The following is a 15,020-nucleotide window of genomic DNA, read 5'->3' as shown; positions in this document are numbered from 1 at the left end:
TTATATCCTTCAAAAAATACGAGAATTATATTATTTAAAGTTGAAATATTTCATCAACCAATGAAAAAAAAAAGAATTTTCATCTTTATCATTAATCATAATTAAAAGAACTATTGACTAATTATTTCAATAATTACTATATGTTTTATTTTATAATTAGCGTCAATTAGATTTAAATTTAAAATTTTATAGTTTTAAATACTATTCTATTATCATTAAAATAATTATATGAAAAATACAAAAATAATATTTTTAATAATAATAGTTTTTAGTTTAATTAATTATATGAAAATATCAAAATTGAGAAATCATGAGAAGTATATGGGTGAAATTTAGCATTTAGCTTTTAATAGAATAATGATTTCATTCTTATATTTTGATTTCTTAGATTAGAAAGAAGAATGATGATTCTATTAATTGTGGAACTAAATTACCTAATATGCGGGAATGAGAATTAAAAAAAAAAATTGAATACCCATAAAAGGAATGTATTCATTTTCATTATTAAATCACTTTTTGGCGAACTAAACAGGATTTATCGATCTAGTTCTATTATTTTAATTTTATTAATTTTTTTATTTATAAAATATATATCTTAAAAAATTAAAAATTTTCACATAAAAATACTTATCGTAAATATATGGAAAAAAAATCAATTCATGTAACTCTTATTTTCTGATTGTACGGTTTGTTTAATTTAGTAATTAGATATAATTGATAATTAATATCAAATTACTAATAGTTGACAATAGATTGTAAGTAATATATTATAAGTGTTCAGTAAAATCATATCTAAGTAATTATTATTATGTATAAAGTGACTGATAAAAGAATATATTATATTATTTATTTTACTATTAATATATATATAATTATTAATTTATTATATAATATATTAAAAATATAATTATTTTTTAAATATATATAAAAATCAACATTATAATTATTATATTTATATTATTTTATACTTATTTATTATAATTTATTGATATAACATTATTTTAAATATACAAAAATTTTATAATTAATATATTTTCAAACAAATAATATACACTAAATAAAAAAATAAATTAATTATTAACTAATGAAAAATAATTTTAGAAATTGAATTAATATAAACAGTACCTCACACATATTATATTAGCTACCAATTATGTTTGCCAAACATCTGATTCACTTACTTGAATTTCTATTAGTTATCTATGAATAAGTCATAAGTGAATCAAATACCCACATAATAAATTTTCATTAATAAATTACAGCAGTAAAAAGGAAAAATATAAAAATAGCAAGCGAGCACCGAGCAGTCCTATGAAATGATTAGACTGTGACACCGATCTCTCAAAACGCAGGTCACCCCATGCCACGTAACCAATCCGTACATCACCGAACATGTTAATTGATTTGTCACTTTCTTATTGGTAATTCTCTGTTCATGTCTCCACGTCAGCCACAATAATCTACCCAAAGAATTTTTCCTCTTTCCGTCGATACCCCCGTCCATTAACAAAATCACAGAAATGCCGTCTTAGGCTCTCAGCAGTAAAAACTCCGAACCTTTTTTAGCCAGTTCCTTCGCGAGTCTCTCCTTGCAGAGCCTGCTTTCGCTTCTTTTCCCCCCATCTCTCTCTCTCTTTTCTCTGTATTCATCTCACTGTTTTTTTCTCTTCTATCCCACTTTTGGTTCGGTTTCGATTCTTAGATTTGCTGATCGAACGGCTACTCCCTCTCTACATCCATGACTATGATGACTCCACCACCGTTAGATGTAAGGCACCTCTTCTCCTTTCTCTGCACATACTAAATTATCTTTTTCTGTGTATACATGTAGTTTCGGTTTTGTTTTGCATTTATTTGAAGGTCTGTTTGGATCATTTGAGGTTTTGGCGGAGGATTGAGAGGTTGTGTGGATTGGCTGTGAATCCGAAAAGAGATTTTTTTCCTCTCTTTGTTTTGGTAGTGTTTTGGTGCATCTAGGGTTTTTATTAGTGTTTTAGGGATAGTGTTTTGCTCGATCACAGCTTTGATTTTGCATGTTTTTGGATTCGCAGCAAGAAGACGAGGAGATGCTCGTGCCGCATTCAGATTTGGTTGAGGGTCCACAGCCTATGGAAGGTTAGAGAGTTTGCTTTTTTGCTTTGATTCCGTGTTTTTTTATTCATTGCATGTGATCAAGTGGATCTGGAATTTGTTGTTGCTTCATTTTGGTGGTAGTGTGACATTTTGGTTTGATTGATCGGCTATGGTGCTAGGGTTTTGAATTTGGTGCTAATTGCCTGTTTATTTTATGTGTTAGAAGTATCACAAGTGGAGCCAGCTAGCACTGTGGAGAACCAGCCAGTGGAGGATCCTCCTTCCATGAAATTCGCTTGGACAATAGAGAATTTCTCTAGGTTGAACGCTAAGAAGCACTATTCTGATATATTCATCATTGGCAGTTACAAATGGTAGTTGAACAATCTTTTTTTCTTTTCTTCCTAATAATTGGGTGCTTATGAACTGCAACGTGTGCTGTAATTAACTGCTTATGATTGTTGTTGGTTGGATTCTGGCAGGCGGATACTAATTTTTCCCAAGGGAAACAATGTGGACCACTTGTCTATGTATTTGGACGTTGCTGATTCTGCCACATTGCCATATGGATGGAGTAGATATGCACAATTCAGTTTGGCTGTAGTCAATCAAATTCATAGCAAGTATTCGATTAGAAAAGGTATCTTTTTCACTTTTTATACTCAATGTGTCTCATTGTTATTGTAATTCCAGTTCCACTTTAAAATCAGTTATTTGTCGCTAGTAATTTATGGCAAGGATATTATGTAATTAAATTCGCTACTGATGCAATCACGTGGAGTCAATGCTTTAGTTCGTAATTATAATACCTGTGAAGCACGTGTCGTTTTCTATTGATTGTAAAAAATGAGTGCTTAATAGTTATTGTAATCAACTATTAATTGCATATTTTGTGATCTTATTAAGTATTTGTGTTTCATCATAGAGTTGATTCCATATACTTTTAAGTACATCGCCAATAGTTGATTCTATCATTTATGTTAGATTTTCAATGATAGACTCAGCACTCTTTTATTTGAGGATGTCTGAATCTGAGAATAAATCTCAGAGTATATTAACTTTGATTGTAAAATAAGCTATATTTAGAAGATTGGAAAATTGGCAACACACACGTGTATATAGGTTGGACTCTTTCATTGTTGGACTACGCCCTAGGGCCCTTGGTTCTTAAGGTTGTCCAGTGCTTTTAACAATACTATTTGCGCTGCCACTTGGTAACTTTTTAATTTTAATTGCAGAGCAAGTACAGTTTTAGTTTCAGTGAAATTAGTTTCTTGCCTAAACTGCCTCATTTAGCAAAAAATGAAATGGATTTTGGTTGTTCCAAGCTGTCAATTATTTTGTTCAATTGTGAGGAAATATTTGTTAATTGTAACATTGAAATCAATTTCCTGGTTCATGGTATTGAAAAAATCAAAGTTATTGGCATGGATATTTTTTTAACTTGCATTTTATTTCTTAAAATAAAACTGCAGATACACAGCATCAATTCAATGCAAGAGAGAGTGACTGGGGTTTCACATCATTTATGCCTCTCAGTGAACTTTATGATCCCAGTAGAGGATATCTTGTGAATGATACAGTTTTTGTGGAGGCTGAAGTTGCTGTTCGTAAGGTTCTGGATTATTGGTCATATGACTCGAAAAAGGAGACTGGGTATGTAGGATTGAAGAACCAAGGAGCTACATGTTATATGAATTCTCTCCTACAGACACTCTACCACATTCCTTATTTTAGAAAGGTTGGCATATTCTTGGTTTTCCTGAGGCTTAAATTTGTGTGATGTGTCATCAAAACGAAGTCCCCTAATTATGAAATGGATATTTCAGGCTGTGTACCACATGCCAACAACTGAGAATGACATGCCTACTGGAAGCATTCCTTTGGCTCTACAGAGTTTATTCTATAAGCTGCAATATAATGACACCAGTGTTGCAACAAAGGAACTGACCAAATCTTTTGGATGGGATACATATGATTCCTTCATGCAGCATGATGTACAAGAACTCAATAGGGTGCTGTGTGAGAAGCTAGAAGATAAGATGAAGGTATTGATTGTTTACCTGCGTTGATATATATTTTGGTTCAGTTAAACTTACTGAATTTTCTTCTGCTGGTCCAGGGGACCGTTGTGGAGGGGACAATACAGCAGCTATTTGAGGGCCACCATATGAATTATATCGAGTGCATCAATGTGGATTACAAATCTACGAGAAAAGAGTCATTTTATGGTAGTTATATTTGAAGAGTGTTCTAAATTTATGGTATCAATGTATCTATAGGTTGCTGAAATGTTGAAATTGCATGGCAGATCTCCAGCTTGATGTGAAAGGTTGTCGGGACGTTTATGCTTCTTTTGACAAGTATGTAGAAGTTGAACGACTGGAGGGTGATAACAAATACCATGCTGAAGAACATGGTCTGCAGGTTTGTTGCTTATTATAATTAGAATTTAGATGGTAACCAAAAGTGAATTTTTCCTAGGCCATAGACTAGGTGTATTTTATGTTTCAACTTTCAAACCAACTTTAGGGCTAGTGGCAGATCCCAAAAAAAAAAAAAAATTTATGGGGTCAATATATAATAAAATATTATAAAAACTTCTTAGAATTATACTAGACGAATATCCTAAAAATGGTCAAGAATTATATCATTATTAATACTATTAAATTATATGTACCTTGAATTGTCTAAATATATCTTAATTATTTGTGCAATAAATAAAAAAATTGAAAAGAGAACATTTTGGAGATGAGAAAGTGAAGATGGGAGTCAGAGAAAGAAAATGAGCTGTAGGTGTTATGAATATTTAGATTAGAAATGTGTTAGTAATGACTTTCCATTAGCCCATTAATTTTTTTATTGTCATTTAATTAGTCATATTGGGAGTGATGGGATTGAAATCCATTCACTTCTCACATTAAATTGCATTGTGACTTGTGAGATGAGGAATAATATATATATATATATATATATATTATACATTAATTTTAATTTTATTAAGAAAGATGTAATAGTTAAATTTATTAAGAATCAACTTAAATAAATATAGATTTTAAAATTTTTTTAATAAAAATAGGGGATCAATTAATTTCTCATTATAAAAATATAATCTCTATAAAAAAAAAGATTTAATACTTAAATTTAAAGAGGGGTCAATTTCCAAAACACTTGTATATATATTGAGTAATTTCAAAAAAAAAAAAAAGGGATCAATTGACCACTCATTCATGCAAATACATCCGCCACTGTTTAAGGCCTAGGATGCACGGAAACGAGAGGCGGGAGCGTTTCCCCGTTCTGGAAAGGACGCAACGAGGAAACGTCTTCGGGCCGTTTCCGTAATTCCTTGAAATCGGAAACGCGTTTCCTTCGCCGGACACGCGTTTCTTTAAAAAAAACAAAAAAAGTCGCACCTCTAGGAAGAAAGGAGAAGGCAAAGAAAGAAGAAGAAGAAGAAGAAGAAGAGGAGAAGGAGGAGGAGTACCTGGTGGGGCAGCGTGCCGGCGATGGGAGGTGACTGGTCTCTGCTTCCTTCCCCATCCGATGCTCTGCCAATCAGCCTCCCTTCCCCGATGGCGCTGCTCCTTCTTTGATGGCTCTGCTCCTTCCCCGAATCCTAATACCCACGTTATTTCCTATTTGAAAATTTTTTTTAATCATTATTTTTTTTTATTCAATTTTCACTGTATTAAAACTTTCAACCTTTATTTTCAGCATTTTAATATTAATTTTATTATTCTATATATTTATTATTTCAATTATTTATAATTATAAATATATAAATAATCTAATTAATTAATCAAGTAATTAATTTCATTATTTTTTTCTTTTTTTAATATTTAAATTTGTTATAACTAGGACTTTCAAATCCATAAATATACACATATATATGTATATATGTTATTTATTTATAAATATATTCCTATATTTTTTATATTTACGCGTTTCCCCCACGTTTCCGTTTTCTATATTTTTGAAAATGCTGTTTCCCACTGTCCGTTTCCGCGTTTCCCCGTGTCCGCGTATCTGTTTCCGTGCTACATAGTTTAAGGCCACCCATTCTCCTTAATTTTCTTGTCAATTTTTTAGTGTAATTGTGTAGAAGTTGATTTTTTTTTTCTCAAATTGAATTACCCATACGATCTATTGGCATCATCCATAGAGAGATGGTTCTGGTAATTCCAGCAGAAATTGTCACGTCCCTGGACAGATCCCTGGAGGGTGGAATATATTTTAGGTGGTTGAGAATCACTGCAGGAGTGATGGGATTCCCCAAGCTTTCTTTTGAAATATATCCATAACTTGGGACTTATTAGTAATTAAAAAAAGGTTGTGCATGTGTCTACAGATTTTGGGGTTGCTTGTGTATTGTCGTGCATGTTCAATGTTTATTATTATTATTATTATTATTATTATTATTATTATTATTTGAGGCATTTTGAAGATGGTTCTGATAGTAAATTATGTTTCTTGCAGGATGCTAAGAAGGGTGTCTTGTTTATTGACTTTCCCCCTGTTCTTCAACTCCAACTGAAGAGGTTTGAGTATGATTTTATGCGAGACACTATGGTGAAGGTCAGTATTGAATACTGATTCATATGTTAAATAATGTGTTACATGACTGGTTTTCCTATATTGCACACTGTATAAGTGATAAATGAACTCTGCTATATTGATCTGTAACAAATTCTAAAACCAATTACGTTTGGTTCCAGCACTGATAGGAGCTTTCCCTTTTTGTAGATTAATGACCGCTATGAGTTTCCTCTTCAACTTGACCTTGATAGAGAGAATGGAAAATATCTATCGCCAGAAGCAGACAGGAGTGTTCGTAACCTTTACACACTTCACGGGTATGAGTCATTTGGTACTTTTTCATGCTGATTGAATTTTGTATCATAATAGTTTGGTTTCTGCCTTAATAAGTTCCTCAACCATTTTTATTGGTGGGTTTCCATTATTACCCTCGAAATTGCTGCATGATCTTTCCTTGCTTTCGCTCTGGTCACTTCTTTTCTTGTTTTGAATCTGTGCCAAGTGTCAATGCACCGGTCACATATTGGTTTCATTTTGCTGCTTTTCGTCATCTCTTGAACATGTAAACTGTCTGGTTGTTTGTTGTTATTTGATGTTGTTCTTATTACTCTAGTTTGTATTTAGAAATGTTGTTTATTTGCATTATTCATACCAATCTTCTGCATCGTTAGATCCCTAGAGATCGCCAATCTCTTTTCCACATTCTTTGAAGTTTGAACAAGTCATTACAATTCTGTTTCTGTAAATAGACCTACATTTGTGCTAGAACACTTTCTTTGAATAAGTAATAACAATTTTGTTTCTGTAAATAGACATACATTGTGTGCTAGTGGAGTCTTTGAAGGAAAGATAATGTATGAACTTGTGTGATTAAAAAATAAAAATAACAAATTTGGCAAATATTATTTAAGAAATTTGAATACAAGTAATATGTATTTGAGTATTTCTCTTCATGCAGCTTTGTGATGACACTTACGTTCTGAAAATGTTTAAGCATTTTGACATCTTCATTTCCTGTTTTCCCATATAGTGTCTTGGTTCATAGTGGAGGGGTGCACGGCGGACATTATTATGCTTTTATCAGGCCAACCCTTTCTGATCAATGGTATGTATTGTATGCCTTAGAAATTTTTCTAACAATTCTACATGTCTATATTGTTGTTCTTGGTAATAAATTATTTCAGTGCTCCATATTATTATTTAAGGTCCTTCAATTTTTGTTTCTATTAATCAGTTAGCTTGACCAGTCACCATACCAAATGACTATATTTATGAATAACTATGAATGGGCATTTTTGCTTGATATGTGCTTGTGCAAACGATTTACTATTTTGTCACCGTAAGTTACTTGGTGCTATTGTTTTAGGTTCAAATTTGATGATGAACGGGTGACAAAAGAGGATATGAAGAGGGCATTAGAAGAGCAGTATGGCGGCGAGGAAGAGGTAATGCTTTCCCAAAGTGGCTTGAATGCTGTCATGATATCCATGATAAATGGTAAACTGACTTTGTTCTACTGTTCTGCTACCAGCTTCCACAGACCAATCCTGGTTTTAACAATGCTCCCTTTAAGTTCACAAAATACTCAAATGCGTACATGCTTGTGTATATACGTGAAAGTGACAAGGACAAGATAATTTGTAATGTTGATGAAAAAGACATCGCTGAACACCTGAGGGTAGATTTCTTGCTCTTGTATATATCCTATTGTGTGTACATGCGTACATCAAGACTCACACATGATTCAACATATTCCAGATTAGGTTGAAAAAAGAACAAGAAGAGAAGGAAGACAAGAGAAGATATAAAGCACAAGCCCACCTTTATACCATCATAAAGGTGTTTCTTTCACATATCCTCTTTTTTACGTTGTATTATGGTCACAGTAATGACTAGCTTAACTATTTTTGAGCAAAATCATAACTGAATCCCTTGTTGTTACATGTAGGTTGCACGAGATGAGGATCTTAAAGAGCAGATTGGAAGGGATATATATTTTGACCTTGTGGATCATGACAAAGTCCGTAGTTTCCGTATCCAGAAGCAGACTCAATTTAGTCTTTTTAAGGTACTTCCAATTTCTTTGATATGCATCTCACTTTAAATTCTCATATTTATCGTCAATTCCATCTTCCCCTATTCCCCCTTCTTCCCTCCTCTTCTGGGGTGAGGCTGCCACTGAGAGCTAATTGGTGAATGCAATTTTCTTGAATATTCAGTCTGTTGAGCAGTGTTTTCATGAAAACTTTTGTGTTTAATATTGAGCTGATTTACAGGAAGAGGTTGCAAAAGAATTTGGTATACCAGTACAACTTCAGCGATTTTGGATATGGGCAAAGCGTCAAAATCATACATATCGTCCCAATCGACCACTAACAGCTCAGGAGGAAGTGCAATCAGTAATTACCTCACTTCGTAGTTCCTTTGTCAAATTGGTTATGAGAGGTTATCAACATATGGTGTGGCTTGTATTTGTTTCAGTTATATAATTATTTTGGTTATCAGCATTTCTTATCATGAGAACAGGTGATGAAGTTTAGGGGACTTTGAATACATGTCAGATGCTGTTTTCTTTTTTTTTTTTGTTTCTTTTTTTTGGCTTGTTGCTTGCATACGTCTTTCCCTCAAGTAAGAACATGCTTTTGGGTTGTTAATCCTAGTTTTGTGTCTTTACTTACATTTTAGTCATGAGTTGTAGAGAAATATGGTAATTAGTGTATTGAATAATAAAAATGTTTTTAATTTTTTCATAAAATTCATTTTGCAATCTGTTGATAGCATGGATTTAAATTGTGGCTACTTTCGTGGTCACGGGTAACAAAGTGAGGCCTGTAACGGCTGTAACATAACTGTAACAGCCTCTCGCTATTCAATTTTTCATGAAATGAGCTTCCTGCGGCCATTACTGTTAAGTAATGGCTGTCACGACTGTTGCACCTGCTTTTTCTTTTTGCCTATGTGTAACTGGTATAAAGGTAACAGAGCCCTTCAAAACCTATAGATAACGGCAGTTACGTGAAAACCATGGTTGATATCCATTTGTGGTTGTAGGTTGGACAGCTGAGGGAAGTGTCGAATAAAGCACACAATGCAGAATTGAAGTTGTTCTTGGAAATAGAGCTTGGACTGGTATGTCGTATTGCAAATGATAAATTTAACGCTAGCATTTGCATTGCTGTCCAGGGAAAAAAAATTATGTTTGTACTGAGTTTGTGCAACACTACAGGATTTTCGTCCTATTGCTCCGCCTGAAAAAACTAAGGAAGATATTCTTCTTTTCTTCAAGCTTTATGATCCTGAGAAAGGAGAATTGCGGTGCGGAAAATGATTTGTACTCCCTTCTTGTTTTCCCTCTAACTGTATTTTTTTAATGCTTTCTGACATTATGATTTTTTCCATGATGCCAGATATGTTGGTAGGCTTTTTGTAAAGGGTTCTGGTAAACCAATGGAAATCTTAGCAAAGCTTAAACAAATGGCTGGTATTGCACCTGATGAAGAGATTGAACTTTATGAGGTTTGTTATGTCAAATTTACCATATGTTATATGCAAACACACATGCAAACATGTGTATTATCCGTGCAAGTATTCAGTCAAAGGTGATTTGGGGCTTAGCACAGACAGCAAGACCCGTATCTCTATAACACAGTGCTTAAATATATCCTTTCAGGTGTTGTGTCTTATTTGGCTATTTGCTATTTTCTGTTCAGGAAATAAAGTTTGAGCCTTGTGTAATGTGTGAACATCTTGATAAGAGGACCTCATTTCGATTAAGTCAGGTATTATTTCTTTTGTTTTTTTGTGCATTGGATCTATGTCACATTATCATAAAATGTAGGAATCAACCCTTTGTTTAAATTTGCAGCTTGAAGATGGAGACATAATTTGCTTTCAGAAATCTGCTCCCTTTGAGGGTGAAGAAGATTGTCGATACCCAGATGTGCCTTCATTTTTGGAATATGTGCACAATCGGCAGGTTATTATTGTTCTTATTTACCTAAGCATGAAAAAGAGAATATAACACTCCTCCTTAGCAGGATGCTAAATTAATCTCTCATCTAGAGTGTTAAGGATGCTTCCTCAATGAATGTGCACAGTTTCATCATATTGGTATTTATTCAAATGACCATATTAATAAATTATCAAGGTTGCCATGAAAGAATCACATGATATTAACAAGATTTCATTATAATTTCAAAAAAATGTTGCCCATCATCTAGTGGATGTATCCATTGTCATGTAGTTTGGAACAGGATTGCAATTTCTGCATGAGCAATATTTTCCTGAGCTTTGAGCCTTCCGTCATAGTCAACGCCTATGCTCTGATATCCATTTTCAGAATATTGCTTTAATACATGTAAAAGGTTTTTTTTTTTATGTGTTTAATTATATATTTTTTTTCTTGTATTATGTGATGCTTTTTAGATAGTTCATTTTCGGTCTTTGGAGAAACCAAAAGAGGATGATTTTTGTCTGGAGTTGTAAGTACTTGCAACTCAAACATTGTTTTTTTTTTTGGCTTTGTTTGAAAGCTCTCATGGTGTTGTTAGACATTCATAAACTACCATTGATGATTTTCAAGGTCAAAGCTACATACCTATGATGATGTTGTGGAAAGAGTAGCTCGCCAAATTGGTTTAGATGATTCATCCAAGATTAGGTTAACATCTCACAACTGCTACTCCCAGCAGCCTAAGCCCCAACCAATTAAATATCGAGGAGTGGAACATCTGTCAGATATGTTAGTTCACTATAATCAGGTAGATGTCCCATGGATTGAAGAAATCATGCTCTTACTCTTTAATACAGTAACATAGTGTGGCAGATAAATAATGCAATGTTTTTTCCCCTCTTTTTACAGACCTCTGATATTTTGTACTATGAAGTTCTGGACATCCCTCTTCCAGAATTGCAAGGTTTGAAAAATCTGAAAGTTGCTTTCCATCATGCTACTAAAGATGAGGTAATCTGTTGCTGCTGTCTTTTTCTGGATCATCTTTGAACCGTTCTTCTGATCGTGCTGTAACTTTTTGCAGGTGGTAATTCATAATATTAGATTACCTAAGCAGAGCACTGTTGGGGATGTGATTAATGAACTTAAAACAAAGGTAAGACCTTTCTCACGCATGCTTTGCAATTGCTGAAGCATTGATTATTTGTGCTCATTTGATCTGGAAAGTGTCTTATAACATGGAAGACCAAATTGGCACTGACTTATTAGTTTGACTAGTTTTCACATCAAATAATGGATTAGCTTTTCTCTCTCCCCTTATATTGTGTAGAGTTGCCCAAAATAATATCTTCCTTTCCTGTTCCCCTTGAAACAGGTGGAGTTGTCCCACCCGAATGCAGAACTTCGTCTTCTTGAAGTTTTCTATCACAAGATTTACAAGGTAATGACCCCATTACTGATGTTTGTTTGCTACCAAAATTAGAGTGATCCTCGTTCAATAATCACTGGATGGTTTGAACAATATGGAATGATTCTTCAAAAATGTTTTCTAGTTGTGCTGATATGTGCTGCTGATGTGGAAGTTTAATCTCTTCATAGTAATGCATTTGGTCTTTAAGATGTTCTGTTGGCACCATTTATTGGTGGCTCATATAACTCATGTTCTGACATCTTGTATTTGTAGATCTTTCCTCCCAATGAAAAAATTGAAAATATAAATGACCAGTACTGGACATTGCGTGCAGAGGAGGCAAGTCCCTTTTTCCATTTTTCTCTTTCTGTTATGTGTTCTATTGTTGTCTTGAATGTGGCTACGTGTTACTGCCTCTTATTTTCCGCCAAATGTGCTATGTAGGATCTTAGATACAGGTGCAAGTTTGAACTTAGACATAGGGAATGATTGTGTAGGCATGTCCCTGTGTGTGTGTGTATATATATATATATATATATGTTTAGGTGCAGGTTGGAAATGGCGTTTAAAGGAAGCATTTGTGTGTGTGTGCACGTGTTTATACTGCAAGTAAATGAGTTTAGGGAGATTTCAATTGAAGGTGCTTGTCACATAAAAGTACTTCCACTCAATGCCCAGATTGAAGCGGAGTGTCAAACACCAATTGATGATTGAAAGCTGATATCATTTTGCTTGCTTATTTGGATTATTGATAGAATTGATTGTTGTTCTCGTTTTTCGAAGTAATTTCTTTTTGATGTTTATAGTTTATACATCAAGAAGTTAAATTTATAGCCTAGTTCAGTGATTGGTGATTGAACAATGGAGTTATTGTTGAGGCTATAAGTATTTTCCAGATCGTTGCTGAATAGCGTTGGCTGGCTCAAATTTTCCCATATGGAGTTATAGTCTATATTTGCAGTTGCATTTTTATTATAATTTCTCTTTGCAGTAGCAATTTAAAATTAGCTGGCTTATGGCATTAAGTTATAGGCATGAATCATGTGCTTTCACTTTTCTAGTTCCAAGAGAATTTAGTAAATGCCAATAGCCCAGGCTGACACGAAGGAACTATTGTTTGTCTATTGCTTACCAATCATGGGGACGTTTGAGCAATATTTAATTTTACAACAAGCTAACATCTCCTCCCGTCTGTCCACAGATACCAGAGGAAGAGAAGAATCTGGGACCCCGTGATCGCTTGATTCATGTTTATCACTTTACAAAGGAGACGACTCAGAATCAAATGGTATTGAACCTTTTGTACATTTATTACCAGGCTTCGCTTGCTCCTAGTCATCTGGCTGTTATGAAAATGATTGCCATCTTGCATGTACTTACGTTTCTTTGCTTAATTTGTCTCCTGAACAGCAAGTGCAGAATTTTGGGGAGCCATTTTTCTTGGTCATTCATGAAGGTGAAACTTTAGCTGAAGTTAAAGCTCGCATACAAAAGAAATTGCAGGTTTCTGATGAGGAATTTGCTAAGGTATCTTTAAATATAACCCTTCTTTCGCTGCACGAACATGTGCATGCAAGGCAGGGAAGACACAATATGTAGTTTATGCTACTTGGCATCTAAGTAATTATTGTGCATTAATTTGTGAATTTATTTTTGTTTCTTTTGTGGATGGTGCATATCTTTTGCATTAATTTTTGAATTTTTTTTTTATAGACATTGCATATCTTTCAATTACTAACTGAGTTTCCATCTCTTTGTTGGTCAGTGGAAATTTGCATTTCTGTCTCTAGGTCGTCCAGAGTATCTGCAGGATTCTGACATAGTATTTACCCGTTTTCAGGTGCTTCTGAGATTTTTCCTCCCTGTAGATTTTTGTAGTCAAAGTTTTTAAATAGTCTGGTGATTGTTTGAGGTTAATTGCTTGGTGTTAAATCAAATATGTGTATTTATTTTTTTCTAGAGAAGAGATGTTTATGGTGCTTGGGAACAATACCTTGGGTTAGAGCATTCTGACAATACACCTAAGAGGTCTTATGCAGTAAACCAGGTACATATTTTGCTTGCATACTAATGCATGTACAAAGTTAGATTACAAAAAATGCCCCCTTTATTTTTAATACATTAGCAACAATGATTGGGGTTTGTTTTTGAAAACATAAGATCAATTGCCCGAAATGTTGCAAGAGTTATCATGAAATTGATGCCTGATTGTCATCATTGTTTGGTTTCAAAATATTGCAGAACCGTCATACATTTGAGAAGCCAGTTAAAATATACAATTAGGCAAGAGCTGATGATCCTGCGCCTAGAATCAGACGTCCTTGACGCAATATAATGTTTTATGGAAATGCAGGGACTGAGTGGTACATTTGAAGGAAGGAAACAAATGAATCTCAAAGAAAAAAAAGTGATACGTAGGGGTAGGCAATTGGTTTTGTAGGATAGATGTTTCCTTTTGATGCGGGTGGGGAGGGGTAGAGGTTCTCCCTCGTGTAGTGTGCTTGAGCTCCTCTTCTTTGCTTGCCCCCTAATGAGGGTATCTCCTTCCTTTAGAGATTGGTGGTTTACCAATATACAGCTCCAGTGTAATTTAGCAAGTACATAACAGGATTTTGACTAGGGGATGTATACCGGGTATAGTTGGTTGCGTTTGTCATTTAATTCTTTGCCTTTTTATTTGTCATTATCTCCAGGGATGGCCTTGTAAAATGGTGGGTTGAATTTACAGTTTTGGGCTCAGGATTCCTGTAAAAGAATTGTATTGCTCTGTCCACAGATGTTTCATAGCGCCTCCTCTTTCTTGCTCTTTTATGTAGTGCTTCTCATTTGTTTTTCAAGAGATTTGTTTTTATGATGTGGCTTACAGCTGCAAGTGTTTATTTTTTATTATTATTTTTTTTTTTTTAATGAGTATGGGGATTGGGAGAATGGGTCTGGAACATGGTTTTGTAGTGTGAGTGATATATGCTTTCAGCGTCCGAACTAAGCAGGGCTAGGTAACTATCCGATTTTAATTTAATGGATTTTTAATGAAATGGTTGGTTG

The 15,020-nt window shown here is 34.0% G+C and overlaps 1 protein-coding gene and 1 long non-coding RNA gene across 3 annotated transcripts; both read left to right on the top strand.

The window, feature by feature from the left end:
* Positions 1-1,569: 1,569 nt before the first annotated feature.
* LOC110664787 (ubiquitin C-terminal hydrolase 12) lies at positions 1,570-14,812 on the top strand. 2 transcript variants are annotated; one of them, XM_058143717.1, is made up of 32 exons: positions 1,570-1,768; positions 2,052-2,115; positions 2,300-2,447; positions 2,556-2,713; positions 3,549-3,814; positions 3,903-4,121; positions 4,196-4,304; positions 4,385-4,500; positions 6,553-6,651; positions 6,820-6,929; positions 7,643-7,717; positions 7,979-8,057; positions 8,144-8,290; positions 8,371-8,451; positions 8,561-8,680; positions 8,889-9,011; positions 9,664-9,741; positions 9,839-9,927; positions 10,020-10,128; positions 10,323-10,391; positions 10,478-10,588; positions 11,038-11,093; positions 11,195-11,372; positions 11,474-11,575; positions 11,649-11,720; positions 11,940-12,005; positions 12,249-12,314; positions 13,177-13,263; positions 13,386-13,502; positions 13,741-13,815; positions 13,936-14,022; positions 14,217-14,812. In XM_058143717.1, exons 1-32 carry the CDS (start codon positions 1,739-1,741, stop codon positions 14,256-14,258), a joined length of 3,348 nt encoding a protein of 1,115 aa, XP_057999700.1. In that variant the 5' UTR covers positions 1,570-1,738; the 3' UTR covers positions 14,259-14,812. The 2 variants fall into 2 exon arrangements, with proteins under 2 accessions (XP_057999700.1, XP_057999699.1); XM_058143716.1 differs by having other exon boundaries at positions 2,297-2,447.
* Positions 5,102-5,828, top strand: LOC131178604 (uncharacterized). Its single transcript, XR_009147542.1, has 2 exons — positions 5,102-5,482; positions 5,516-5,828. It is a non-coding gene; the product is annotated as an uncharacterized LOC131178604 (long non-coding RNA).
* Positions 14,813-15,020: the final 208 nt, after the last annotated feature.

The sequence above is a fragment of the Hevea brasiliensis genome, chromosome 3 (assembly GCF_030052815.1).
Source record: "Hevea brasiliensis isolate MT/VB/25A 57/8 chromosome 3, ASM3005281v1, whole genome shotgun sequence".
In the NCBI taxonomy this organism is placed as follows: domain Eukaryota; kingdom Viridiplantae; phylum Streptophyta; class Magnoliopsida; order Malpighiales; family Euphorbiaceae; genus Hevea; species Hevea brasiliensis.
Note: the sequence above shows the minus strand (reverse complement) of the source record. Positions and strands in the feature narration are given on the sequence as shown.